At 44.1% G+C, this 26,105-nt stretch overlaps 1 protein-coding gene across 1 annotated transcript; it reads right to left on the bottom strand.

Moving 5' to 3' along the window:
* Nucleotides 1–3,463: 3,463 nt before the first annotated feature.
* Nucleotides 3,464–24,911, bottom strand: LOC110501024 (guanine nucleotide-binding protein G(i) subunit alpha-1). The gene is made up of 9 exons (XM_036957240.1): nt 24,415–24,911; nt 16,613–16,655; nt 14,520–14,661; nt 14,152–14,309; nt 13,143–13,271; nt 11,148–11,277; nt 9,105–9,258; nt 5,742–5,962; nt 3,464–4,728 (listed from the first exon to the last, which is right to left on the bottom strand). Exons 1-8 carry the CDS (start codon nt 24,530–24,532, stop codon nt 5,772–5,774), a joined length of 1,065 nt encoding a protein of 354 aa, XP_036813135.1. The 5' UTR covers nt 24,533–24,911; the 3' UTR covers nt 3,464–4,728; nt 5,742–5,771.
* Between the last annotated feature and the right edge of the window lie 1,194 nt (nt 24,912–26,105).

The raw sequence follows: 26,105 nt of genomic DNA, 5'->3' as shown, positions 1-26,105 counted from the left end.
TATGGGTTGTTGGTAAGCCCAGGCAGTGGGCACACAGGAATGTTAAGTCTGCAAAGGCTGTTTAATCCCAGGCATTTTATATCAAAGCACAGAGAGCTAACTCTCCCTGGACTACTGTTCAGGCTGCAGCAAGGAGTGGATGAGGTGTGAGAGCTGGAACTGTTCCAAACACATCTGGGTCCCTGGGCTCTCTGCACCGAGGCCTGCGGAGAAGATGGGTTCTTTATCACACACACACACACGCTGTGTTATGGATTTGATGTGGGTGGTGGTGGTGGCGGCATAGTGTAGTACACACGCATTACTAGATTTTGGCACACACTGCAGTGGAGAAGTGATCAGTGAATCTGTTGGTGTTTCTGCATCAAACTAAATGAAGTATTATCACATAGCAGTCAAGGACAGGAGAGAATGAATGAGAACTGGAAAAAGAACTGGAAAAAAAGTTGGAAATGACAACATTGCTCAATGCTGTTGTGACGATTACGTGAAGCGCTTTTCTTGGCTCAATGCATGTACTCTACTTAAGGAGAAGTGCTGTCATTGATAATACAAATATTTTTTTACTAAATCTTGGGTTGGCGTCATTCTTCAATTGGCCCCGTAGAATCACATGACCGCTTCGTCACAAAGGCCCAATGTTCAATATGCAGAAAATAGCTTGGTGACGACGGCGTCTTACGTCCCATCAGTTCCCGAAACATCAGGATCTATTTATAACGCGTCTCTTCTCCACTGAGCTGAAGGTAATGCCTGTCTAAAGGAATATCTCTGCCTGTTGCCATGGAGCCCAGCGTCGATGACATCACGGGGAGAGGACGAAGATGAAAGCGAGTCGTGGGGACTGAACAAGAGCAACAAAGATCAGGTGACGTGTTGTGGGGGGCTGGGGAAAAAAAAAGATAAGCAAGGAGTGTCACCAAAGGCTGTATAGCAAACACACAGATAAAGTAGTAGATTGATATCACACACACACACACACACGTTTAACTATCCTTGTGGGGAAAAAACAATCGATTGCCATTAAAAATCATTTTTGTGGGGTGGAGAAATGCTTTCAGTTTTAAAGCTAATTCCCTGCAATTCTACACACTATGCCATGACTAATGCCATGTTAATGATATCCGAGTGAGATTGACTAACAAAATTAATATGGGGGGCCCCCTGGAGGTCAGCGCCCCTGGGCACGTGCCCTGCGTGCCTGGTCAGTTTTCGGCCATGATTACTAGAAAAAAAAGACAGCTGGCAAAACTACCTTCCCAATCAACATTTATTTTCTTGACATAGCTAATTGATTTGACTGCCACGCTAACTATGCCACATCTGTGAAAAGACTAAAATCCTTCAGGGAAGCACCGACTCACACACACACCACAATGTTACAGAGAGAGAACATCCAAACACAACAGGTCCTCTGATTGGTAATAACAGTAGAACTGGTAAGACCAGGGTTGGTCAGCTGTGGACCGTTTCCAGGCTTTGGAAAGTGACATTGATCAATTTCTCCTACTCATGTCACTTCAGTGGTGTATCATATAGTATCTTAACTGGTTTTGAATTGCTAATAGCCACACTGATGCTGTGCACTGACTATAGTCTCCAATCAGCTGTGCTCTATATAGACATGCAGAAGTGTGTGTTGGTGCTCCCCAGGGTTGTAATACAAACAGTGTGTGTGTGTGTGTACTTGCGAGTGAATACAGCACCCCATAGGGACTTGGAGGTGGCAGCCAGACAGACAAAGTGTGGCTAGTTTAACAACGTGGCCGGTCCAACACAACCACCACCGGGAGCAGATCACACAGATAAGCCTGTCTTCTCCCTCCTGCGGCCAGCTGCTTCATACAGAGATACCAGACACAGTAAACAAAGAGTAAACACTGTACAGTTCCAGGCAGCACAGGAATAATGTGTCCATTGTTCTGTCACACACACACAACAACCTCCCTCTGCTCTTCAGCGTTACCCATTCATTAACAGTGTCACTATTGTTTTACAGTGTTTCACACCGAAGCTGCTGCGGGGATGCTAAAAATATCTCCCGCCAAACGTGGCGCCCACGGGATGCAAATCCCTGAGCCCCGCTTCACATAAACACATTTTCCTCCCTCTGTCCGTCACACATCTGTCTCTCCCTCCTCCTCTGTCATATTGTAATGACAGCTAAACTATGCAAATGTAGCTTTCCCGCACAGACACGCTGCCACAGTGATGTGCGCACATCTATAGATGCAAATCAGCGTGTCTATCATGTGCACACATTATGCAAACTATGGTGCCTGACCCAGTGCTTAGAAAGTCCTTTGAGAATGTCTTCCACCCGGGGATCTCCAATCTGTCCAGGGATGTATGGAAGAAGTAGTGAACGCTACAGTGTTGAAGGGTTGTGTGGCTGCTAAGCGGCATCTGTGCCAGTCCAATGCCTCCTTGGGATCCCCTGAGGTGGCCCAGATCTGACTTGGGATATGGGAAGGCACAAGAGCGTGTCACAGAAGTGGACAGTGGTGGTCTCTGCCTATGTATAGTGCCAACTCATTTACATTGCAAACAGTGTTTCTGGGATAACATCTATGACCAATACAAATTTGTCAGCTAATCTTAACAAGCTCACACAATATGGAAACTGAGTAGGTGTATCTCACACACACACAATGTTGATTCAACCAGTGTGACCCCAGTGGGAGGTTACTGTAAACTACATCAAAAGGTTATGAAAGAACCTGTAAACTACACAAACGCATTTTGTTTCCCCCGAAAACCCAAACCAACAACAGCCCTGCAGGGTAATCTGGCTAATGAGATCAGAGAAATGAGATAGACATCATTTTTTTTCCCCGCTATGACTAAACATGTCACCATGGCCACTGACCAGACTCTCTCACTCAACACCCAACAAACATTAGTGCCACACTCCATACAGCTGTATACTCAAACAGACAGGGAAATGCCACCAGAGGAGAATAATCTAGAGACAGAGAATTGTCTCCAGTTTGCCAGTTTCCTTGATCACACACACTATCTGATGTGTTTTGTATGTGTTTGTGCCAACCACTCAAGAAACACTTGAATTTCAAAAATGTTACACTACGTTAAAGAATTAAGGAACAAAGACACTGGGAATTAGCCCGTTGGGAAAATCACTCCCGTTATACCACTGTCTCACAGTGAAGTGTGTCACACCTTGTGCAGTAAAACTAAAGTGAAACAGAAGGATTTGGGGTTTTCCCAGCTAACTGGACATGGCAGCCAGTGTGACATCAACATGGAATGAAGAAACGGGATGGTAAGACATAAATGATGACATAAGGATGACTACATGACATAACAATGATGACATGACATAAGGATGAATACATGAGGGTGACTAGAAGAAATGCTCAAACTCACCTGAAGTAAGTTGACTCCCTCCCCCTTTTCACCAACTGTAACTCAGGAGAGCACTGAAGACGCAAGGTTCACTGAATGGTTTGTAAAGGGTTTTATTAGCAAAATAAGGGAATGAGTGTACAAAGGCTCCCTGTCTGTTGGAGAACACAGACAGCTGTGGCTGGTTACAGACCATAACCATGTGTTTGTTCCCCATTCATTTTTACTTTACAATTGTGATTCTGCAGTGATCGCAGAGACCAAGTCCCCGAAGCCACCTTAAATAAATCTTAAAATATACAGTAAAATATGACTCCGATTGAGCTATTCTGTCATTACACAGCATAACGTAAGCTCCCTGACCTAGCTAGGGTTCATATTGGATACACATAGGATATGGTGTACTGTTAAAAACCACATCCCTTTGTCAGTATGGGACAGCCTGTGGGCAGGGCTGGTGATGGTCACCATCGAGACACACATACACACCTTTGGACCACGAGGAATCTCGCCACTAAATTGGTTGGGAATGTGCACAAAAGATTGTTAATATCCCTCAGGAAACGTTTCACCGTTTATGTTGGAACGATTTCAGCAGGCAAAAAAAATAGCAATTTGGTCAGTGACTGCAGAGAAAAAGGACATGCAAAAGGCACAAGTACAAACAAACTGAGCTCAAATCCCTTTCCCCTAACAATTGGGGAGGGAGAAAAAGAATATTTCCACCAAAATGCAAGCTTCCTTTTCCAGAGAGGGCTTAAAAAAGGAACAAACTAAATAAAACAAGCTTCCTTTTCCAGAGAGGGCTTAAAAAAGGAACAAACTAAATAAAACAAGCTTCCTTTTCCAGAGAGGGCTTAAAAAAGAAACAAACTAAATAAAACAAGCTTCCTTTTCCAGAGAGGGCTTAAAAAAGGAACAAACTAAATAAAACAAGCTTCCTTTTCCAGAGAGGGCTTAAAAAAGGAACAAACTAAATAAAACAAGCTTCCTTTTCCAGAGAGGGCTTAAAAAAGGAACAAACTAAATAAAACAAGCTTCCTTTTCCAGAGAGGGCTTAAAAAAGGAACAAACTAAATAAAACAAGCTTCCTTTTCCAGAGAGGGCTTAAAAAAGGAACAAACTAAATAAAACAAGCTTGCTCTTCCAAAAAAAGAAAAAAAAAGTGTGAAAATGATTTTACAACGACACAAACATCCAACACAAATGTTTAAACGCCAATTCAAAATGTTCCAAGACAAAAACATAAATAAATCTGTTAAAAGTGGCATATAGTACAGCAATGGTCCATAATTGATTCTCCCCAATCAGATTCTTGTGAACTTCTCCCCGAAAACGCACATTATGCTGGCTTTTCACCACCTAGAGAGAGAAAGAGTGAGAAATAGAGAAAGAGTGAGAGAGAGAAATAGACACCATTAGATCTTATTGTATGCTTGGCGGTACAAACGGCCTTCCATTCAAATATCCTTAAAATATTGTTTGACCATGCCATGATCATCTCCCAAACATCTTAATGGAGCAGAACATTTGATTAGGCTCCCGAATCAAGAGGGCCTTGATTTCAGCTGATTAGATTTAACACGCGTTTGATCATGAAAGGGTTAAACTGCATCTCTGAGGCAGCCTGGAAGCAGCTCAACGTGTTACAAATCAAATCCGTCAACTGATTTTAAAACGTTTGAAGTTGGATGCCAGTCGTCAGGAGGTAGAGATACACACGACAACAAGAGCTCCTGTGGATAACTTTCACCATCTGGGAAAGCTAGCATACTAGTTTAGCACACTGGCAATGTGGATAATACCGTGCACCCTGCCTGAAACCGGCCTTGGCTATGACTGCAGCATGCTAGTGTAACGGATCTCAGTGTGCTGCTAACAGTTTGGCTTCCTCCACTCCCTGTCCCCATACTGGGCTCAAACCTCTGGGCTTGATCCTCTGCTTCGCAACACACGTGACCTCCAACCTTGACAACATACCATCAGTTTCAGCTATCAAACTGGTGGTTGCGACATTTGAAGCTCACTGTGGAGTGAGCTAAATCAGCTGAAATCAAGACCCTCTTGATTTGGGAGCCTAATTAAATGTTCTGCATTAAGATGTTTGGGAGATGATCATGGCATGGTCAAACAATATATATTTGTAAGTCCTCAACACTGGCACTCTGAGCACTCATGGCAGCCACCAGTCAGACATGTGCCCTCAACCATGTAGCGCCAACATCAATCCCCCAGCACTCTACACATACGAACACAAGTTCACAAGTCTGCAGTGCGTAGGCAGGGCTATGTTGCACATAGAGAAGTGATGAGAAGGGAGAGAGAGGGAAAGATTGATGGAGAAAGGGAACGAAAAAAAAAAAAGGTGGGCTTACCAGAAAACTTCCATCGATGAAATCCAGGTCTTAGAAGAGTCCACAGTCCTTCAGGTTGTTCTTGATGATGACGTCAGTGACGGCATCGAAGACAAACTGCACGTTCTTGGTGTCGGTGGCGCAGGTGAAGTGAGTGTAGATCTCCTTGGTGTCCTTCCTCTTGTTCAGGTCCTCAAACTGACACTGGATGTAGGCCGCAGCTTCCTCGTAAGTGTTGGAGCCTAGCCGCAAGACAAGAAAACCCCCACATTTCTAATGACTTTCCTCATAAGGCGTAGTCCCAGCATCTACTTCAGGCATTCTCACTATGTCATGAATTGATGTTAATAGGAGTGAGAATTCAACTGAAGTGCAAGACAGTACACCAACTCAGCAAAAAAATAACCATCCTCACTGTCAACTGCATTTATTATTTAGCAAACTTAACATGTTTGAACAAAGGGGGAGCGGTCAAAATCAAAGGTAACAGTCAGTATCTGGTGTGGCCACCAGCTGCATTAAGTACTGCAGTTCATCTCCTCCTCATGGACTGCACCAGATGTGCCAGTTCTTGCTGTGAGATGTTACCCCACTCTTCCACCAAGGCACCTGCAAGTTCCCAGACATTTCTGGGGAGAATGGCCCTAGCCCTCACCCTCCGATCCAACAGGTCCCAGACGTGCTCAATGGGAATGAGATCCGGGTTTTTCGCTGGCCATGGCAGAACACTGCCATTCCTGTCTTGCAGGAAATCACGCACAGAACGAGCAGTATGGCTGGTGGCATTGTCATGATGGAGGCTCATGTCAGGATGCAGGAAGGGTACCACATGAGGGAGGAGGATGTCTTCCCTGTAACGCAAAGCGTTGAGATCGCTTGCAATGACAACAAGCTCAGTCCAATGATGCTGTGACACCGCCCCAGACCATGACAGACCCTCCACCTCGATCCCGCTCCAGAGTACAGGCCTCGGTGTAACGCTCATTCCTTCGACGATAAAGGCAAATCCGACCATCACCCCTGGTGAGACAAAACCGCGAGTCGTCAAAGAGCACTTTTTGCCAGTCCTGTCTGGTCCAGCGATGGTGGGTTTGTGCCCATAGGCGACGTTGTAGCCGGTGATGTCTAGTGAGGACCTGCCTTACAACAGGCCTCCAAGCCCTCAGTCCAGCCCCTCTCAGCCTATTGCGGACAGTCTGAGCACTGATGGAGGGATTGTGCGTTCCTGGTGTAACTCGAGCAGTTGTTGCCACCATCCTGTACCTGTCCTGCAGGTGTGACATTCGGATGTACCGATCCTGTGCAAGTGTTGTTACACGTGGTCTGCCACTGCGAGGACAATCAGTTGTCCGTCCTTTCTTCCTGTAGCGCTGTCTTATGCATCTCACAGTACGGACATTTCAATTTATTGACCTGGCCACATTTGCAGTCCTCATGCCTCCTTGCAGCATGCCTAAGGAACGTTCATGCAGATGAGCAGGGACCCTGGGCATCTTTCTTTAGGTGTTTCCCAGAGTCAGTAGAAAGGCCTCTTTAGTGTCCTAAGTTTTTATAACTGTGACCTTAATTACCCTACCGTCTTTTTCAATTTTTTATTTCACGTTGAGAAATGCTTGTTGAAGTTTTCGATTATCATGGAATTAAATCGGTGGTGATCGTGTTACCTAGCCTCAGTGCAGTGGGCAGCTGGGAGGAGGTGCTCTTATTCTCCATGGACTTTACAATGTCCCAGAACTTTTTTTTTCAAATTTCTGCTTGAAAAAGCTGGCCTTTGCTTTCCTGACTGACTGCGTGTATTGGTTCCCGACTTCCCTGAACAGTTGCATATCGCGGAGACTATTCAATGCTATTGCAGTCCGCCACAGGATGTTTTTGTGCTGGTCGAGGGCAGTCAGGTCTGGAGTGAACCAAAGGCTATATCTGTTCTTAGTTCTGCATTTTTTGAACAGAGTATGCTTATCTAAAATGGTGAGGAAGTTACTTTTAAAGAATGACCAGGCATCCTCAACTGACGGGATGAGGTCAATATCCTTCCAGGATACCCGGGCCAGGTCGATTAGAAAGGCCTGCTCGCAGAAGTGTTTTAGGGAGCGTTTGACAGTGATGAGGGGTGGTTGTTTGACTGCGGACCCATAGCGGATACAGGCAATGAGGCAGTGATCGCTGAGATCCTGTTTGAAGACAGCGGAGGTGTATTTGGAGGGCCAGTTGGTCAGGATAACGTCTATGAGGGTGCCCTTGTTTACAGATTTAGGGTTGTACCTGGTGGGTTCCTTGATGATTTGTGAGAGATTGAGGGAATTTAGCTTAGATTGTAGGACTGTCGGGGTGTTAAGCATAGAACTAACTGTAAGCTGTTAGTGTCTTAATGACCGTTCCACGGGTGCATGTTCATTAATTGTTTATGGCTCATTGAACAAGCATGAGAAACAAACAGTGTTTAAACCCTTTACAATGAAGATCTGTGAAGCTCTTAGGGATAGCCCCCTTCTTTTCAATTTTTGCCTATAATGACATACCCAAATTTAACTACAAGTAGCTCAGGCCCTGAAGCAGGGATATGCATGTTCTTGGTACCATTTGAAAGGTTTTGGAAATGTGAACGGAATGTAGAAGAACAACAATAGATCTGGTAAAAGATAATACAAAGATTTTTTGTTTTTTTTGTACCGTCATCTTTGAAATGCAAGAGAAAATACATTATGGCCTATCCCAGTCCACGTGCAATTTAGACTTTGGCCACTAGATGACATCAGTGTATTTGCAATGTTTTAGACTGATCCAATGAACCATTGTTTTTCTGCTCAACATTTTGTATCATGACTGGCCAAATGTGCCTAATTGGTTTATTAATAACTTTTCATGCTCAATACTGTGCACTCTCCTCAAACAATAGCATGGTATTCTTTCACCGTAATATCTACTGTAAATTGGACAGTGCAGTTAGATTAACAAGAATTTAAGCTTTCTGCCAATATCAGATATGTTTATGTCCTGGGAAATGTTCTTCTTTCTTACAACATCATGCTAATCGCATTAGCCTACGTTAGCTCAACCGTCCTGTGGAATGAACACCGATCCCGAAGAAGTTTTTAAAAAGGTAGAAGTGACCAATGTCTGTTGAACGTCTCCTGTCACAACACTGATGCGGTGGAACATACCATCTGAATATGTTCAGTAACTACACTATATTACCGGCGGTATATGTTTATATGAGATCCTCTTTCCAATCATGTAGACATTCAATTATATTTGTTCAGGTGTGCAAATGACAAAGAAATCATTGAAAATGTACAGACAACTCCAGCGATAAGTCACACACAATTCACAGTTATCCCCAATCATTCTATAAACTACCATGGCTGGTTGGCTGTGTTACTGTACCTGCGTATTCTGGGTAACAGATAGTTAGAGGACTCTTCTTGATCTTCTCCTCAAACAGGTCTTTCTTGTTAAGGAAGAGGATGATGGAGGTGTCTGTGAACCACTTGTTGTTGCAGATGGAGTCAAACAGCTTCATGCTCTCATGCATCCGATTCTGGGGCGAGAAGAAGGCAACATTGGACAATAGCTTTTGTGGGGCTTCGAGCTACAGGACTTCACCTGCACTGATGTGGAATAACGGGACAGGTGAAAGCAAACACCTGCTAGGACGTCCACCATATTGCTTTATCCTATGTTTTCAGATCAGTACAGATGAAGGAAAGGAGTTGAGGAGAGAAAGCCTTTTTAAACTATCGAGATAAACTCAGAAACATGTTTGGACTCGTAGAGACAGTTTCACAGACCCAGAATGAAGCTCAGCCCAGCACTAAAATGCATGTTCAATGTAAATATTATATTGAGAACGATCTTTTGTTCAGGACTTGGCTGGTTTCATACAGATATACAGTACCAGTCAAACGTTTGGACACACTCCTCATTCCAGAGTTAGCTTTATAGAATAATAGTGAAGACATCAAACTATGAAATAAACACATATGGAATCATGTAGTAACCAAAACAGTCTTCAACAAATCAAAATATATTTTATATTTTTCAAAGTAGCCACCCTTTTCCTTGACAGTTTTGCACACTTGGCATTCTCTCAACCAGCTTCATGAGGTAGTCACCTGGAATGCATTTCAATTAACAGGTGTGGCTTCTTAAAAGTTAGTTTGTGGAATTTCTTTCCTTCTTAATGCGTTTGAGCCAATCAGTTGTGTGACAAAATAGGGGTGGAATACAGTAGATAGCCCTATTTGATAAAAGACCAAGTCCATATTATGGCAAGAACTCAAATAAGCAAAGAAACGACAGTCCATCATTACTTTAAGACATGAAGGTAAGTCAATCTGTAAAAGTTCAAGAACTTTGAAAGTGTCTTCAAGTGCATTCGCAAAAACCATCAAACGCTATGATGAAACTGACACAGGAAAGGAAGACCCAGAGTTACCTCTGCTGCAGAGGATACGTTCATTAGAGTTACCAGCCTCAGAAATTGCAGCCCAAATAAATGCTTCACAGAGTTCAAGTAAGACACATCTCAACATCAACTGTTCAGGAGACTGCGTGATTCAGGCCTTCATGGTCGAATTGCTGCAAGGAAACCACTACTGAAGGACACAAATAAGAAGAATAGACTTGTTTGGGCCAAGAGACATGAGCAATGGACATCAGACCGGTGGAAATCTGTCCTTTGGTCTGATGAGTCCAAATTTGAGATGTTTGGTTCCAACCTCCGTGTCTTGGTGAGACACACGGATGACCTCCGCATGTGTGGTTTCCATGGAGGAGGTGATGTGATGGTGTGGGGTGGGGGGTGGGTGCTTTGCTGGTGACACTGTCAGTGCTGGTGACACTGTCAGTGATTTATTTCAAATTCAAGACACACTTAACCAGCATGGCTACCAGAGCATTCTGCAGCGATACCCCATCCCATCTGGTTCGCACTTAGTGGGACTATCATTTGTTTTTCAACAGGACAATAACCAACACCTCCAGGCTGTGTAAGGGCTATTTGACTAAGAAGGAGAGTGATGGAGTGCTGCATCAGATCACCCAACCTCAACCCAAATGAGATGATTTGGGATGAGTTGGACCGCAGAGTGAAGGAAAAGCAGCCAACAAGTGCTCAGCGTATGTGGGAACTCCAAGACTGTTGGAAATGCATTCCAGGTGAAGGTGGTTGAGAGAATGCCAAGCGTGTACAAAGCTGTTAAAGGCAAAGGGTGGCTACTTTGAAGAATCTAAAATACATTTTGATTTGTTTAACACTTTTTTGGTTACTACATGATTCCATGTGTTATTTCATAGTTTATGTCTTCACTATCATTCTACAATGTAGAAGATAGTAAAAATAAAGAAACCCTTGAATGAGTAAGTGTTTCAAAACTTTTGACTGGTACTGTACTCTTATTTAATGTCCATCGTTGGACAGGAACTCACCATCTCCTCATCTTCAGCCAGCACCAGATCATAGTCGCTGAGCGCCACACAGAAGATGATGGCAGTGACACCCTCGAAGCAGTGGATCCACTTCTTCCTCTCGGACCTCTGACCTCCAACATCAAACATCCTGAGCACCAGACAATGTAAACAGAGTATGTTTCCATGCATGTTGCACACAAGACAAACAACTTTATTGGCCATTGGCCAGTAGAGAAAACAGAGCTGTGGACTGGGGCTCTGGGTTTAAGTGTTTAACCATCTAACAGGCCACCAGGTGGAAATGACAGAGAATACATTCATTTTTTGGATGCTTTTCTGTGTTGTGGAGAGATGGTACACAGTAGAAATGTTCAACACAGAATAAAATATTTAGAAGGGAGGGTATAATTGTTTTATGGGGTATAAATGGATACACTTTGTTAAATGTAATGTTTTTGTATTTTAAATAACATTCTTGTTTACACCCGTACCAATTTGCACTTTGAGCTGTATAACCCATTAACGTAACCCGAGGGAACAAGCCGCTAATAATGTCACCCGCTTTGTGAGCCAGTTTCCACCCATTGGCACACAGACGGCTGTGGGGCTCTAATGTACTTAGATATGGTTTGCATTGGAATGGCTCCACATAGTTCTCTCTGCTGAGTTGCACTGAGTGGCTTGGCTGAACAAACTGTTGAGGAAGAGCATTTTTAAAGGGCTTGCTATTCAACTAGGATGTGGAGTGGGGGACAGACATGATAAAACAACTAAATATGCAGTGTTGTGGAAGCTACTCTGAAAATATAGTTTACCGAGCTACCGATTACTTCACACTGGAAGAAGTGAAGCTACACTAATGCTACCATTAAGGAAAACATAGTTAACTTAACTAAAGTTACTTTGAATGTGTAATTTAGCCAATATAACAAAAACTGTTTAAAGTGACAATTAGGCAGGTATGATTTTTTTGTTTGTTGCAAAAGCAGTAGTGTGTAGTTCCAGTAGTCAGCTACACCACTACATGGTAAAGAAGTAGTGTGTAGTTCCAGTAGTTAGCTACACCACTACATGGTAAAGAAGTAGTGTGTAATTCCAGTAGTTAGCTACACCACTACATGGTAAAGAAGTAGTGTGTAGTTCCAGTAGTTAGCTACAGCATTACATGGTAAAGAAGTAGTGTGTAGTTCTAGTAGTTAGCTACAGCACTACATGGTAAAGAAGTAGTGTGTAGTTCCAGTAGTTAGCTACACCGCTACATGGTAAAGAAGTAGTGTGTAGTTCCAGTAGTTAGCTACACCACTACATGGTAAAGAAGTAGTGTGTAGTTCCAGTAGTTAGCTACACCGCTACATGGTAAAGAAGTAGTGTGTAGTTCCAGTAGTTAGCTACACCGCTACATGGTAAAGAAGTAGTGTGTAGTTCTAGTAGTTAGCTACAGCACTACATGGTAAAGAAGTAGTGTGTAGTTCCAGTAGTTAGCTACACCGCTACATGGTAAAGAAGTAGTGTGTAGTTCCAGTAGTTAGCTACACCGCTACATGGTAAAGAAGTAGTGTGTAGTTCCAGTAGTTAGCTACACCACTACATGGTAAAGAAGTAGTGTGTAGTTCCAGTAGTTCGCCACACCACTACATAGTAAAACAGTTCACTACTGAAAACACTACCTAGATTTGAATTTAGTTGAACTACCACCAAGCTACTGTAAAATGCAGTTCAATTACTAGTTGAACTACATGTAGTTCACTAATCCCCAACACTGGAAATATGGGTATTGACCAGTGAGCCAATCGTTCCCCTTTCCTCTCTGGCATCAGCCAATGGAACACTAGAACAGATATGATTCACTGCTGATGTCGTATGGTTCAGCTCTGTCACAATGAACCACTGGACTAAGGACATTTCTATGGGTTTGAGAGATTCAATACGCACAGTAGGGAAGTAGATTGAGTTATCCTGTTTAAAGTATGGAATATGACTACACTTAAAAAGAGATTTGGAGGAAGTGCTCACTTAAAGTGGAGGTCCTTGAAGGTGAAATGTGTCTCCACAATGCCTGTGGTTTTGACTCTAGTCCTCAGGACATCCTGCTGGGTCGGGATATAGGTGGCTTGGGATATCCTGTCCAAATCGTTTAAGTAACTGGAGAAGGGAGGGGGAGAGAGAGAATGTTTAGATGGGAGTCAATGCATCCAATACACATACTTCAATGGAACAATAGGACAATAAGCTATTCTAATAATAAACAGATCTTGTTTGGCCATGAACCATGTCTGCTTCTATATCTTGAACTGGGAAAAACAAGTGACATTTTTTCCACTCTCTTCCACACTATCAATGCCCCCTTCTGTTGCCTCAGAATGGTCCCTCATCCAATATTTCCACATAGGGCTCAGTTCTGGACTTGTCGCACACACCTTGTCGCACACCACAATGCGGACAAAAAAAGAACAACCACTTCAGGAAAAAACAAATGAACCGAGGGAGTTTCGAGCTCAAGCGCTGCCCACTGAAAGGGATTTGGACATGTTTTCTAGCTCTTCTGTCTGTGGTGTTTTGCTACCAGAGTTTGGTAAACAATAGCCCTGGCCAATCTGCTGTTAGCATTTAGCTCATGTAGCTGTCTAAGGTCAAGGACTCAGCAGACACGCAGCAGCCTGCGTGTTACAGTCCTGCTACAGGGGTGACACCCCCACACAAAACAAATATTGACAGTTTCACTCAAGGTTGAAACACCAAGCGGACTGGACTGTAGGCAGTAGAGATCTACATGTCTGCCAGAGAGTGGGCGGGCATCTGTAATAAATGGACTGCTCAAGGCCTTTGGTTATTTTAGAGGAATGAGAATGTATTTACTTCCAGCAGAAGAGAATTAAGGAGGAAGAGGAACTTCAGGAGCTCTGTGTGTGAGTGTGTGTGTGTATCAGACCAAGGGGAGCAGACTGTCTGACCAGGACAAGGTGGTGTGTGTGTGTGTGTGTGTGTGTGTGTGTGTGTGTGTGTGTGTGTGTGTGTGACCCACTATGCTGCAGAGTCGTTGAGCTGGTACTCTCGTGAGCGGCTGAAGCAGGCCTGTACCCCTCCGTCCTTCCACAGGCGTTTGATGACCCCGGCCAGCTCCGCTGTCATGAAGCCTTCCTCTGCCGACCCCGCCAGCACAAACAGCTGTCTCGCATCATCCTGGGAGAGAGCAGTCCGTCAGCACAACCATCACTATTACCATCAAATCGTCACCATCAGTTCCACTGTGAAAATCATCCCTACCATCAATAGCATTATTAATACTGCCATGGCATCATCAGTGTTGGGCATGTGATTGGGTGCGTTTATAGTTTTAGTCAGAAGGCTTTGATAAATGCAATCCATCATCATCATGTCTAGCCCACTCACGGCTCTGGCGGCGTCTCCAAAGTCGATCTTGAGTCTTCCCATGGCTCGGATGACGGCGATGATGGACTGGATGGTGTTGCTGTAGACCACAGCCCTGTACTGTTTACACTCCTCCTCCGAGTAGCCTGCCTCGTGGATAATCCTGACACACGGGACGGAGGACACAACTACAGTCAGTCACCATGAGGAACACGACAGTCAGTCACTATGAGGAACACGGAGCAACACGACAGTCAGTCACTATGAGGAACACGGAGCAACACGACAGTCAGTCACTATGAGGAACACGGAGCAACACGACAGTCAGTCACTATGAGGAACACGGAGCAACACGACACAGTCAGTCTATGAGGAACACGGAGCAACACGACACAGTCAGTCTCCATGACTAACACGGAGCAACACGACACAGTCAGTCTCCATGAGTAACACGGAGCAACACGACACAGTCAGTCTCCATGAGTAACACGGAGCAACACGACACAGTCAGTCTCCATGAGTAACACGGAGCAACACGACACAGTCAGTCTCCATGAGTAACACGGAGCAACACGACACAGTCAGTCTCCATGAGTAACACGGAGCAACACGACACAGTCAGTCTCCATGAGTAACACAGAGCAACACGACAGTCAGTCACTATGAGGAACACGACAGTCAGTCACTATGAGGAACACGACAGTCAGTCTCCACGAGTAACACGGAGCAACACGACAGTCAGTCACTGAGGAACACGACAGTCAGTCACTATGAGGAACTTGGAGCAACACGACAGTCAGTCACTATGAGGAACACGGAGCAACACGACAGTCAGTCTAGGAACACGGAGCAACACGACAGTCAGTCACTATGAGGAACACGGAGCAACACGACAGTCAGTCACTATGAGGAACACGGAGCAACACGACAGTCAGTCACAAGGAGAAACATGGAGCAACACGTCAGTCAGTCACAAGGAGAAACATGGAGCAACACGTCAGTCAGTCACAAGGAGAAACATGGAGCAACACGTCAGTCAGTCACAAGGATAAACATGGAGCAACACGTCAGTCAGTCACAAGGAGAAACATGGAGCAACACGTCAGTCAGTCACAAGGAGAAACATGGAGCAACACGTCAGTCAGTCACAAGGATAAACATGGAGCAACACGTCAGTCAGTCACAAGGATAAACATGGAGCAACACGTCAGTCAGTCACAAGGAGAAACATGAAGCAACACGTTAGTCAGTCACAAGGAGAAACATGGAGCAACACGTTAGTCAGTCACAAGGAGAAACATGGAGCAACACGTCAGTCAGTCACAAGGAGAAACATGGAGCAACACATCAGTCAGTCACAAGGAGAAACATGGAGCAACACATCAGTCAGTCACAAGGAGAAACATGGAGCAACACGTCAGTCAGTCAGTCACAAGGAGAAACATGGAGCAACACGTCAGTCAGTCAGTCACAAGGAGAAACATGGAGCAACACGTCAGTCAGTCACAAGGAGAAACATGGAGCAACACGTCAGTCAGTCAGTCACAAGGAGAAACATGGAGCAACACGTCAGTCAGTCAGTCACAAGGAGAAACATGGAGCAACACGTCAGTCAGTCACAAGGAGAAACATGGAGCAACACAGTCAGTCACAAGGAGGAACATGGAGCAACACGTCAGTCAGTCACAAGGAGAAACATGGAGCAACACGTCAGTCAGTCACAAGGAGAAACATGGAGCAACACGTCAGTCAGTCACAAGGAGAAACATGGAGCAACACGTCAGTCAGTCACAAGGAGAAACATGGAGCAACACTTTCTGTTTTTGAGAACACGTTCATTTTTATTAACAGCAAAAAATTAGACAGGAAAATAGCAGACCAATAACCCCCAACCCCATGGCAACCTTTCCATCATAAAATGACGGTGGGGAACGCGAACATTGATAACAACACTATCCAGGTAACAATGTTTACAGCATCTGAATTGAATGGGGCACTAGGACAATAACAATGACTCATTTCTGAGAACTGTCCCCACAGAAGGGCAAAAACAATGCTTTGTTTTGATGGTGTGGCAGATATGGCATCTGGAAGAATGGAAGGAACATACTCACTTCATCTGCTTGACTATTGTGCTCTTCCCCGACTCACCAGCACCTGAGAGAGAGAACACATTTACCAAACCAGTCAAAGCTTATAATGGAACTAATTGCAATTATGCGATAAGAGCGATGTGTTCCGAATCTGCAGGGGAATTTCAAGCCAACACTGACCATAATGTTGATTGCCTGGTATGGGATAACACTGACATACTGAGAAAGAAAAGTCCAATTGTAAAGAGCTACTCATTACAGGCCATTATGCAACTCCTTTTGAAATGGACCACCGTGGAGAACCCCGAGGTGGTCAAACACTCTGATCATTTCCCTTCCTGTGTTTCTGTATTGACGTCTCTGACCCACAGCGTCGCTCTGCAGCCGTCCGGTCGATACGGACCCTCCCCACCTCTCCCTTTATCGGCACATTTCAACAGCAGCACTAACACAGCATTATGGACCTACCTACTGCAGCAGGAACCAATGACCCATCTCAGGCAGCGTCGCAAGAATCATTGAATGAGCCGCACCATAGCAAAACACAGTAACATTCAGAGAGTGTGTGTGTGTGTATGTGTTGAGATGGGAGTACAGTGAAGGGACAGAGGTGAATACATTATGGTCCTCAGTATTATTGCAAAGGCCAAATCATTGGCAGTACAGTCCTCATCTTCATTAACAGCAGTGAAGCATGCAGCCTGCAGTAGTTTCCACTAACCACTAACACAACGATGCCATCAACCAGTTAATATCTGGTCATTGGGTCTTTGTACATTAAATGAGTTAGTTGTCTTTCTGGTGGTATATCAGAGCTGACAACGATCAGTTGTAACCAGGGTTTGCCTTAATGGGCCTATGAGCACATATTGTGTTACTTCAAGATGGTACAAGCCTTCTATATTGAATTACACATTACTGACTGATAGGCTGTGTAAAACACTCACGAGGACACGAGCTGGGAGGGTGGACACTAAAGCTAGCATCCAATGAGTGTGAGGCGGAGAGGTGATTGACATGGCAATACTCCTATGAGAGAGGCAGGGAACACAGAATAAGCGTTGCTTGGGCCTGGCTGCTGCTAGGGGCTCCGTGCCTCCGTCACACTGCCATGGCAACCGGCTCCGTTACCAAAGACATCTCAGCGCTCGCCACACGGTCAGTTGAGGAGGATTAGGGGTGAGTGTGTAGTGATGGCTCATCTCCATAGCCCAGGCATGTATTATTGATAGGCAAATGTCCCCAAACTGCACACAATGCCCCCATAACACATAAGTAGAGGATGTGTCATGGAGATTGACTAAGCCAGGCCCCCTCCTCGACATAACATCCACCGGTGGGTTTTTCCACTCAGGGACAGTCACTGGCCAATGGGAAATATGGGTTGTCCCTGAAAACTAACATATTGTTTTCACTTGTTTCGTGGGCTTGCTAAGTCCCTTCCCATTGGGGTTGCTCAGCTCGGACACAATAAACACAGTCAGAAAAAGGGGAACAGTAGCCATGTCAGTCTAAACCTTACTCATTAGTATTACTTACCAATTCTATAGAAGTTCAGTAGAGGATTAAAAAAAGTCCCAATTTTTGTTGTGTAATTACAAACGCCATTGCTATGCAATAAAATGCAACTACCAAAGTAGTATATAACATTTTAATACAATGTTGTTGTTACTAGTGTGATTAAAGTTCTTCACTGTTTATTCAGAACTGTCCAGGCTGTACTAACACCCATCTGAGTTGCCAGGAGGAAGCTAGTTCTGTAACACCCAATCTTCCCATCTCGCAAGACCCAGCTAGTATTACATTACAGCAAGACAATGAGCACATGCACACACACACACGTCAGGGCTTCTCGTTGTGGCAAGTGAAACTTGGGGGCCTGGAACTTTCCCTAACGCAGTAGAGAACCTGAAACCAACATGTAGAAGTGAATTCCTGTGGACAAGCCTTTCTCCAGAGCCTTAGAGCATGCTGATACAGAGTGTGTGTGAGAATGTGTGTGTTTTAACAGTGTGCCAGGCAGGTACCTCCTACTGTTCAGCCTAATTGGAATGGCTTTCACCGGAGGACAAATTGTTTTAATTAATTGTCGCTGTGGCCCTGGCCCCAGAGAGGAGGACTAACACATCTCATTGCTCCGGAGCCAAACAGTCACATGTGCCACTAAGAACCCCAGAGGAGACAGCAGACACATGTGCACTGTAACACACACACACATAAAAACAAAAGTGCGCGCACACAGACACACAGCATTGGCAGCAGGTAAAGTCATCTCCCTACTTCTGCTAAGGGCCTAGGTGCCAAGGCAGCGACACAACATAGCATTCCACTCCCTACCACACTGACTGGCTGCCTCTCAATCTAGAATAAACATACCCTCTTTACAGGCCGTTGTGTGTTCACTGAACCCTCCCTCTAGATATATGTTTTACTGTCTGACCGACACACTTGATTTCTCAATATGGGACACAAAACCCTGCATAGTGTCAACAAAATGTACGCTAGCAAGTCATAGGAATAATTGTTGAATGATATCGGCAAGGTACTTTTCCCTTATGACATTTCTTTAAGTAAGGCAAACAAACGCTCCAGTCTGGACTGACTGACCTTGCTCTGTCCTTCAACTCTAAAGTTACTGGTGTAGGGCCACACCCCTATTACATCACTAAAGTCTAATGGCCCTGATTTGAGCCACATGGCCATTAAAGAAAGCAAAGGCAGAAAAGTGGACCTCGTGGGCTGGGATAGACAGAGTCATGTTACCCACCCATCAAAGAGCCAGACCAAAACCACAGTGAGGCAGCTGCTTTCTGGCGGTTGGGAAAAGAATGTATTTTAAGAAAAATTGTTGAGGCCTGCAAACTAAATGGACGTTTACAGAACAGTACTTCTAAAGCCCACCAACCATCCAACCCATCTCTCCTGGAACTTCCTCCAAGGTGGTTTTCCACAGACAGTAAAGAGGACAAGCATGTCGACAATGAAGGAAAGTTTTAAAGTGCTGTGGTAGGATTGGCTACAATCAAGTCTTCATTCCAAATGACAGCTCTGTTGTATTTTAATCTTAAAATTATGATTAAGTTGGAGCTTTTATATAATACCAGGGTGGGGAGAATCACTTTTGGAGTTCCTCCCACTCTCTCAGAGCTCAGTCTCTCTGCCTGTCCCGGAGTTGAGGGCTTTCAGATCTAATGATCCGAGGGGTTTTCTGTCTGAGTCACCGGAAGAACCAGGGCACGTCCTGCCTGGGGTTCAGTTAGGCTGGCCAGGGCATACAGTCCTCTGGGAGAGGGGGACAGAGCGAGAGAGGCAGTGAGGGACAGGGCTGAACGGGCTTACAGCTGGGCCTGGCTCGCTCTCCGTGAACCACATTAGTGGTGCCACATTAGCCGGCACCATCCCTCGTTACCATTGGGAGCTGTTGAGCCTGTGAGTGACTCACAAGGGAACCCAGGAAGTTACAGGAGCATTAACCCATCAGGGAGTCATGTAGCTCAATCAGCTGGATTCATCTGCCCACATCCAGAACAATGGATAATAGATTTAGGAAACAAACTACATGCAGACCGATACTTTACTGGAAGAGACCAGTAACAGTAGTAGATCTAACGGGATGGTGCTGGAGAAGTGGAAGCTACTGAATTCCTCATAATTCATAAGCACTTCAGTTTACAGTAGACCTACATAAAATCACCCGATGTGATAAATGACATGGTAAAATAGCAGATAGTGATAACCTAGGAATTGCTTGTTTGTTTGAGAGTTATTGCTACACATTTGGTAACAGGTAATTAACCACCATGTGTTGAACTATTTGAAGTACAAGAAAGGCAGTTTCCAATCAAACATCCAGGAAATACAAGTGGAAGCATTAGTACTGTAAAATAAAAGTACTACCCATAACGCTTTACATAAAATGTTACATAGACCACCTACAGAAACCTCTTGACACCAATGTGGTTGGATTTAGTCGGCCTAATATAGACAAGACAAGATGTTGCTTGTACAGACTTGACAGCATACACCCAAACATTCATAGCACTCCTCATACAAATGATTGTTCCTCTGACAGCAGGATGCCGGTACACTCCGCTGACAGAGGGCTCATTATGCTGTGTGTGTGTGTTAAGTTTTATGAGTCATATAGGATACACATGGTATACACTGGCCAATGAAATGCTTACATGCAGGTTCCTTTCTGGAGAATACAACAATTGTTTTGTATTTGTGCGTGCGTCCTACCGTATACCACCCCCCATGAAGTCCACAGCACAGACATGGACAGGGTCAGCTCATCAACGCCACACAATGTAAAACACGGACGCTAGACGGTAGGTGTCCTTGAAGTGATTTAATAGTTAATATTCCCCACCGTTTCTGAGGTGCTGCCTGTGCCGATGTATGCACCATCAGCATCACTGATATGGCTGTGACCTCTTGACCAGGATGTAATTAAACAAAGTATGTTTAGTGGGGCGGCTAGGAGGCAGATGAGAGGAATTGAGACTTTTGTGACAGAAGTATAGTAACAGAAAATACTAATATGTAAACAAACAGAAACCAAAACATCTTCCTCCTCTCCATGAGTACACCTCAATTTATAATGAGTGTTAGAGTTTAGACCTGATCTAGAACATTCCTTCCTGTTGCTCCTCTATTAGCATATCTGACGAGGCTGGGTGTGTTACCTGGTTACCAACCTGAACGGCTGACACAGGAAGCAGGCCAGGGTGCCAACGTGCAAACAAGTTTCAATGTCACACGCACAAGTACAGTGAAATGCCTTTCTTGCAAGCTCTAACATGCTGACCTTGCGTTGCAAAATAAATTGACAAATACATGTTAGTCAATCATTTCATCTAAACTGCTCACGCGCGTCAACGAACATCTGCATGGCCAGGTGAAAAATAGAACTTGGTTCGATTTTTGACGTGCTGCAAGTCCCACCTCTCCCATCTCCTCATTGGTTTTTAGGAGCATATACCCACGTGGGTGATTGAAAGATGAACTGCGGTCCACACACCAGTCAGTGGTGGTAATGCACCTTAAAGTTGGTTGCCAACCGACAAAGTCCGACGCATAGTGTTGATCAAGCTGTTGATTGTGGCCTGTGGAATGTTGTCCCACTACTCTTCAATGGCTGTGCAAAGTTTCTGGACATTGTCGGGAACTGGAACACGTGGTCGTCCGTACACGTCGATCCAGGGCATCCCAAACATGCTCAATGGGTGATATGTCTGGTGAGTATGCAGTCCATGGTATAACTGGGACATTTTCAGCTTCCAGGAATTGTGTACAGATCCTTGCGACATGGGTCCGTGTATTATCATGCTGAAACATGAGGTGATGGTGGCAGATGAATGACACGACAACGGACCTCAGGATCTTGTCACAGGTTCTCTGTGCATTCAAATTGTCCTTGATAAAAGGTAACGGTGTTCGTTGACCGTAAGCTTAGGCCTGCCCATATCATAACTCCACCATGGGGCTCTCTGTTCACAACATTGCCATCAGCAAACCGCTCGCCCACACAACACTATACACACTGTCTGCCATCTGCTCGGAACAGTTGAAACTGGGATTCATCCATGAAGAGCACAATTCTCCAGCATGCCAGTGGCCATGAAAGGTGAGCATTTGCCCACTGAAGTCGGTTACGACACGAAACTGCAGTCAGGTCAAGTGGTGAGGATGACGAGCATGCAGAGGAGCTTCCTTGAGGCGGTTTCTGACAGATTGTGCAGAAATTCTTCTGTTGTACAAACCCAGTTTCATCAGCTGTCTGGGTGCCTGGTCTCAGACTATCCCCAGGTGAAGAAGCCAAATGTTGAGGGCATGGGCTGCCATGGTTACACATGGACTGCAGTTGTGAGGCCGGTTGGATGTACTGCCAAATTATCTAAAACGATGTTGGAGGCAGCTTATGGTAGAGAAATTCTCCGGCAACAGCTCTGGTGTACACTATACTTGCAGTCAAGCATGCCAATTAAACACATCCTCAAAAGTTGAGACATCTGTGACATTGTATTGTGACAAATGTACATTTTAGAGTGTCCTTTTATTGTCCCCAGCACAAGGTGTACCTGTGTAGTGATCATGCTGTTTAATATAGCTTATTGATATGCCACATCAGATGGATGGATTATCTTGGCAAATGAGAAATGCTCACAAACAGGGATGTAAACAATTTGTGCGTATGGAAAGGAGAAAATATTTTTGTGTGTATGGAAAATGTCACTTTACATCTTGTGTTTATATTTTTCTTCAGTAAATGATTTTGGGAGACACCGTTTTCAAAAGAGTTCAAAATATTGGACGTCACAGGTCTGGGATCGACTTTACACAAACTTTATAATTTCACTCAGAGGAATATTTGGAGACCTAAGTCGCAGACTGCAGCCAGCCCATAGTACTTGACCCGACTTGCTTCGAATCAGTTTCATCATTCATAGAAATACAGATGAATGTGGCCTAGGTTCTCAACAACAAGGAAGAGGCTTATACCATATAACCATAGACCACAAACCTAGAAGTGTCTTATTGTTATTATAAACCGATTACCAACGTAATTAGAAAAGTACAAATAAAAAAGTTGTCATACTCGTGGTATACCACAGGTGTCAGCAAATCAGCATTCAAACCACCCAGTTTATAAATATCAGCATGTACAACTAGAAGAAAATAGCAGGAAATCAAATTAAAAAAAAAACAGGGACAATGTCCTCACCAAAAGCTTTCATAGCCATCTACTGACAGGCCTACAGTTTTACAGGTATTTCAGGACAGCCATTGTTGCTCATGGAATCAGTGAAGAATACCCATATTTACAGAGAAGACACATCCAGTCCTTCTCTTCCCCAATGGAGTGGATGGTAGAGCAGTATTTCAAAAACAATCACTAGTTTCTGTCTAGGGAAATGGGCTTATTTGTTTGTCAATGGAATGTCCACGGTTTTAATTGATTTTAGGTAAAACACATTGTGCAGTAGGCTAAACTCAGAGATAAGTCCATCCACTATTGCAACAACCAATGAGAGTAGCGGTAAGAAAGAGCCTGAAGTTTAATTTTGACCTGTTTATCTAAGAAATGGCGGAATCATAAACAACATACATCCATGCCTGAAGTAGCAAAAAAGGCGATGAGGTCTCAAACAAAAATGTTTTGAACATAGTAGTATAGTTATTGCAATTCGTTATTCCAACAGTTTCTGGGCCAATTACCAAGTTGGAAACATCATATGCACTCAGCTGGACATAGCATTCAAACACAATGCTGCAGAGAGGCGACAAAAAAGGTGTCAAATGCTGGAGGATTAAGCCAATGAATATGGCCCATAGAAACCATTTGTGTTGCTGAACAAGCGTAACAAAGAGGGGGTACTTTGTTGCAACTGCCTGTAAGGGTGATAGATAACATACCGAAGGCTGGAACTGATGAGCCAGCGTGGACAACGAGCTTTGTTCTGCTTATAGGCTAAATCGGAAAAAAAACAATCTTAAACTTGTTTTATTAGGTCGTCCAATTTCGCCAATGTGCTTTGATTTCAAGGTCTATGCAAAAGTTGACAATATTTTACATTTGATTACGACAGCTTGTGTGCTATGCGGAATTATATGAAATCGTGCTAGAATTCTCAATTCAAATTGTTGCCATTATATGTATGCAGACCAATTGTTTATCACTGTAAATAGTGCGTTTGACATTTAGTTACAATGTCGCAATCGCAGCTAATATTACAGTTTGTGAAGTTCACGGATAACCATTGTTTCGTCCCACAATGTTTCACGTTGCGGGACGAAGCAAGGACAACCACTTCCCTTACCGAGAAGCAGTAGCTTGACCTCTCTTGCGGCTTTCTCCCCGTCGTCCCGCAGATTCCTGTCGATCATTTTACTGCGCTCCACCGCCGCCTTATCGTCCGTGCTCAGGGTACACCCCATCCTCAAGCAAATTGTCCGGACCCAAGTGATGCAAAAATATCAAATATATACAGAACCAACATGCAAGAGTTAAAAAGCGAGCCGCTGCTCCCGGAGACCCACACACGCCCTTGTGTGAAAGCTATCGGGTCGCTTGGATTTATACTTTTTTTTTTAAGATAAAAAAAAAAAAGGACCAGGAGTGTGCTTCTTTAGTCCACTATATTCCTACGCTTTCAGTCAGTGTAAGCTATTTCTCTCGTCGTGGCATAAATAGCTGTAAATGAAAACAGTTCCACGGCGAATTGCTCTCTCTGTCTCAGCACGTCCGTCTTTCACTGCCACAGTGAGCTCTGCTCATTCAACTACAATTACCACCAGCTGGCTACACGAATACTTCCTGTTTCAGTTTTTTTCTGTCAAAATACCAGAATGACCTTTGAGTCAATATATTGTGGTCTTTGGAAATGCCTAAAACTGTAAGTGACATTTGATATCACGCGAGAAAACAATGTACTGTACTTTACTGTTTCTTGTCTGTGTATAAAATATTATAGGGAACACTGGGGCCATCCCACTTCTGACACCGATATAGCTAAACCAAGGCAAACATGCTATTCACCCCCAAGAGAAACCTCAAGAGATATATTATACGGTTCATGCAGATTATTAGGCTACTAGGGTGTTATAATGTATTTTCATTATCAAACCATGAGGGTTGTTAAAGGATACGTGATTTCTTATTCCATAGCCAGATTCTTTGCTTCTAGTAGCCTACGTCTAAAGTTAATATACAGTACACATATAATTAATTAAATTAATTCTGGAATTAAAACATTTAATTCCAGAATAAAACAATATCAAAAGGGTATGCAACACCTGAGTTGTAGTTGCATTTCTGCCACCTGGTGGTTTTATAGAGAAAACTCCATGGAAAGACCTCATCTCCACCTTCTGATAGAGATTCCATATGAATAGTCTGCATCACATGAGACTGCAGAGGGGAGGATGACTCATAACAATGGCCGGAATGGAGTGAATGTAATTGTACCAAACATGTTTTTGATACCATTCCATTCATTTATTTCCAGCCAGGCATGCAGGGAACATTTCCAGCATGCCTTTTACATATCATTTTACTTTCAAATGGGGATGTTTAGGAGTACATGCAAAATAATGGTGGTGACCCCTGCTATTCTAATGGTTTCCTATAAACAGATTTCCCTTTGTGACCACAGATACAGGCCAGGTGCTGAGGAAAGTATAAGAGGTAGATACAGAATTATAACATGGTATGAGACAGCTCCATACAGTGTTACAGCTTGGCTAATGGAAAGCCCATTTTTCAACTAATCTGTTCTGGGTGATACTTTCTTCATTCTCGGATGTCCGTGCCCAGTTGGAGGTGGTTCTCCACCTGTGGTCTGTCTGTCTGTCTTACAGAATAGCCAGGAAGATGTGGTGATGGAGATGGTGAGCCTGGTCAGAGAGACCATCAATCTAGTGGCTGCTTTCAGGAAGGTGCTGATTGTCAGAGGTCTCCCCAAGACCGGCTCTGGGAAGATCCCCGTGCCAACCTGGTCAACAAGAAGCC

The sequence above is a fragment of the Oncorhynchus mykiss genome, chromosome 21, assembly GCF_013265735.2.
Source record: "Oncorhynchus mykiss isolate Arlee chromosome 21, USDA_OmykA_1.1, whole genome shotgun sequence".
Classification (NCBI taxonomy): Eukaryota; Metazoa; Chordata; class Actinopteri; order Salmoniformes; family Salmonidae; genus Oncorhynchus; species Oncorhynchus mykiss.
The sequence above is the reverse complement of the archived record's forward strand: the minus strand, read 5'-3'. Positions and strand labels throughout refer to the sequence as shown.

Coding starts and splice junctions, on each gene's coding strand:
- LOC110501024 (XM_036957240.1), bottom strand. CDS start 24,532: ATGGGGTGTACCCTGAGCACGGACGATAAGGCGGCGGTGGAGCGCAGT. Junction 14,662..16,612: donor ACAATAGTCAAGCAGATGAA/GTGAGTATGTTC, acceptor CCCGTGTGTCAG/GATTATCCACGAGGCAGGCT. Junction 14,310..14,519: donor TTGGAGACGCCGCCAGAGCC/GTGAGTGGGCTA, acceptor GCTCTCTCCCAG/GATGATGCGAGACAGCTGTT.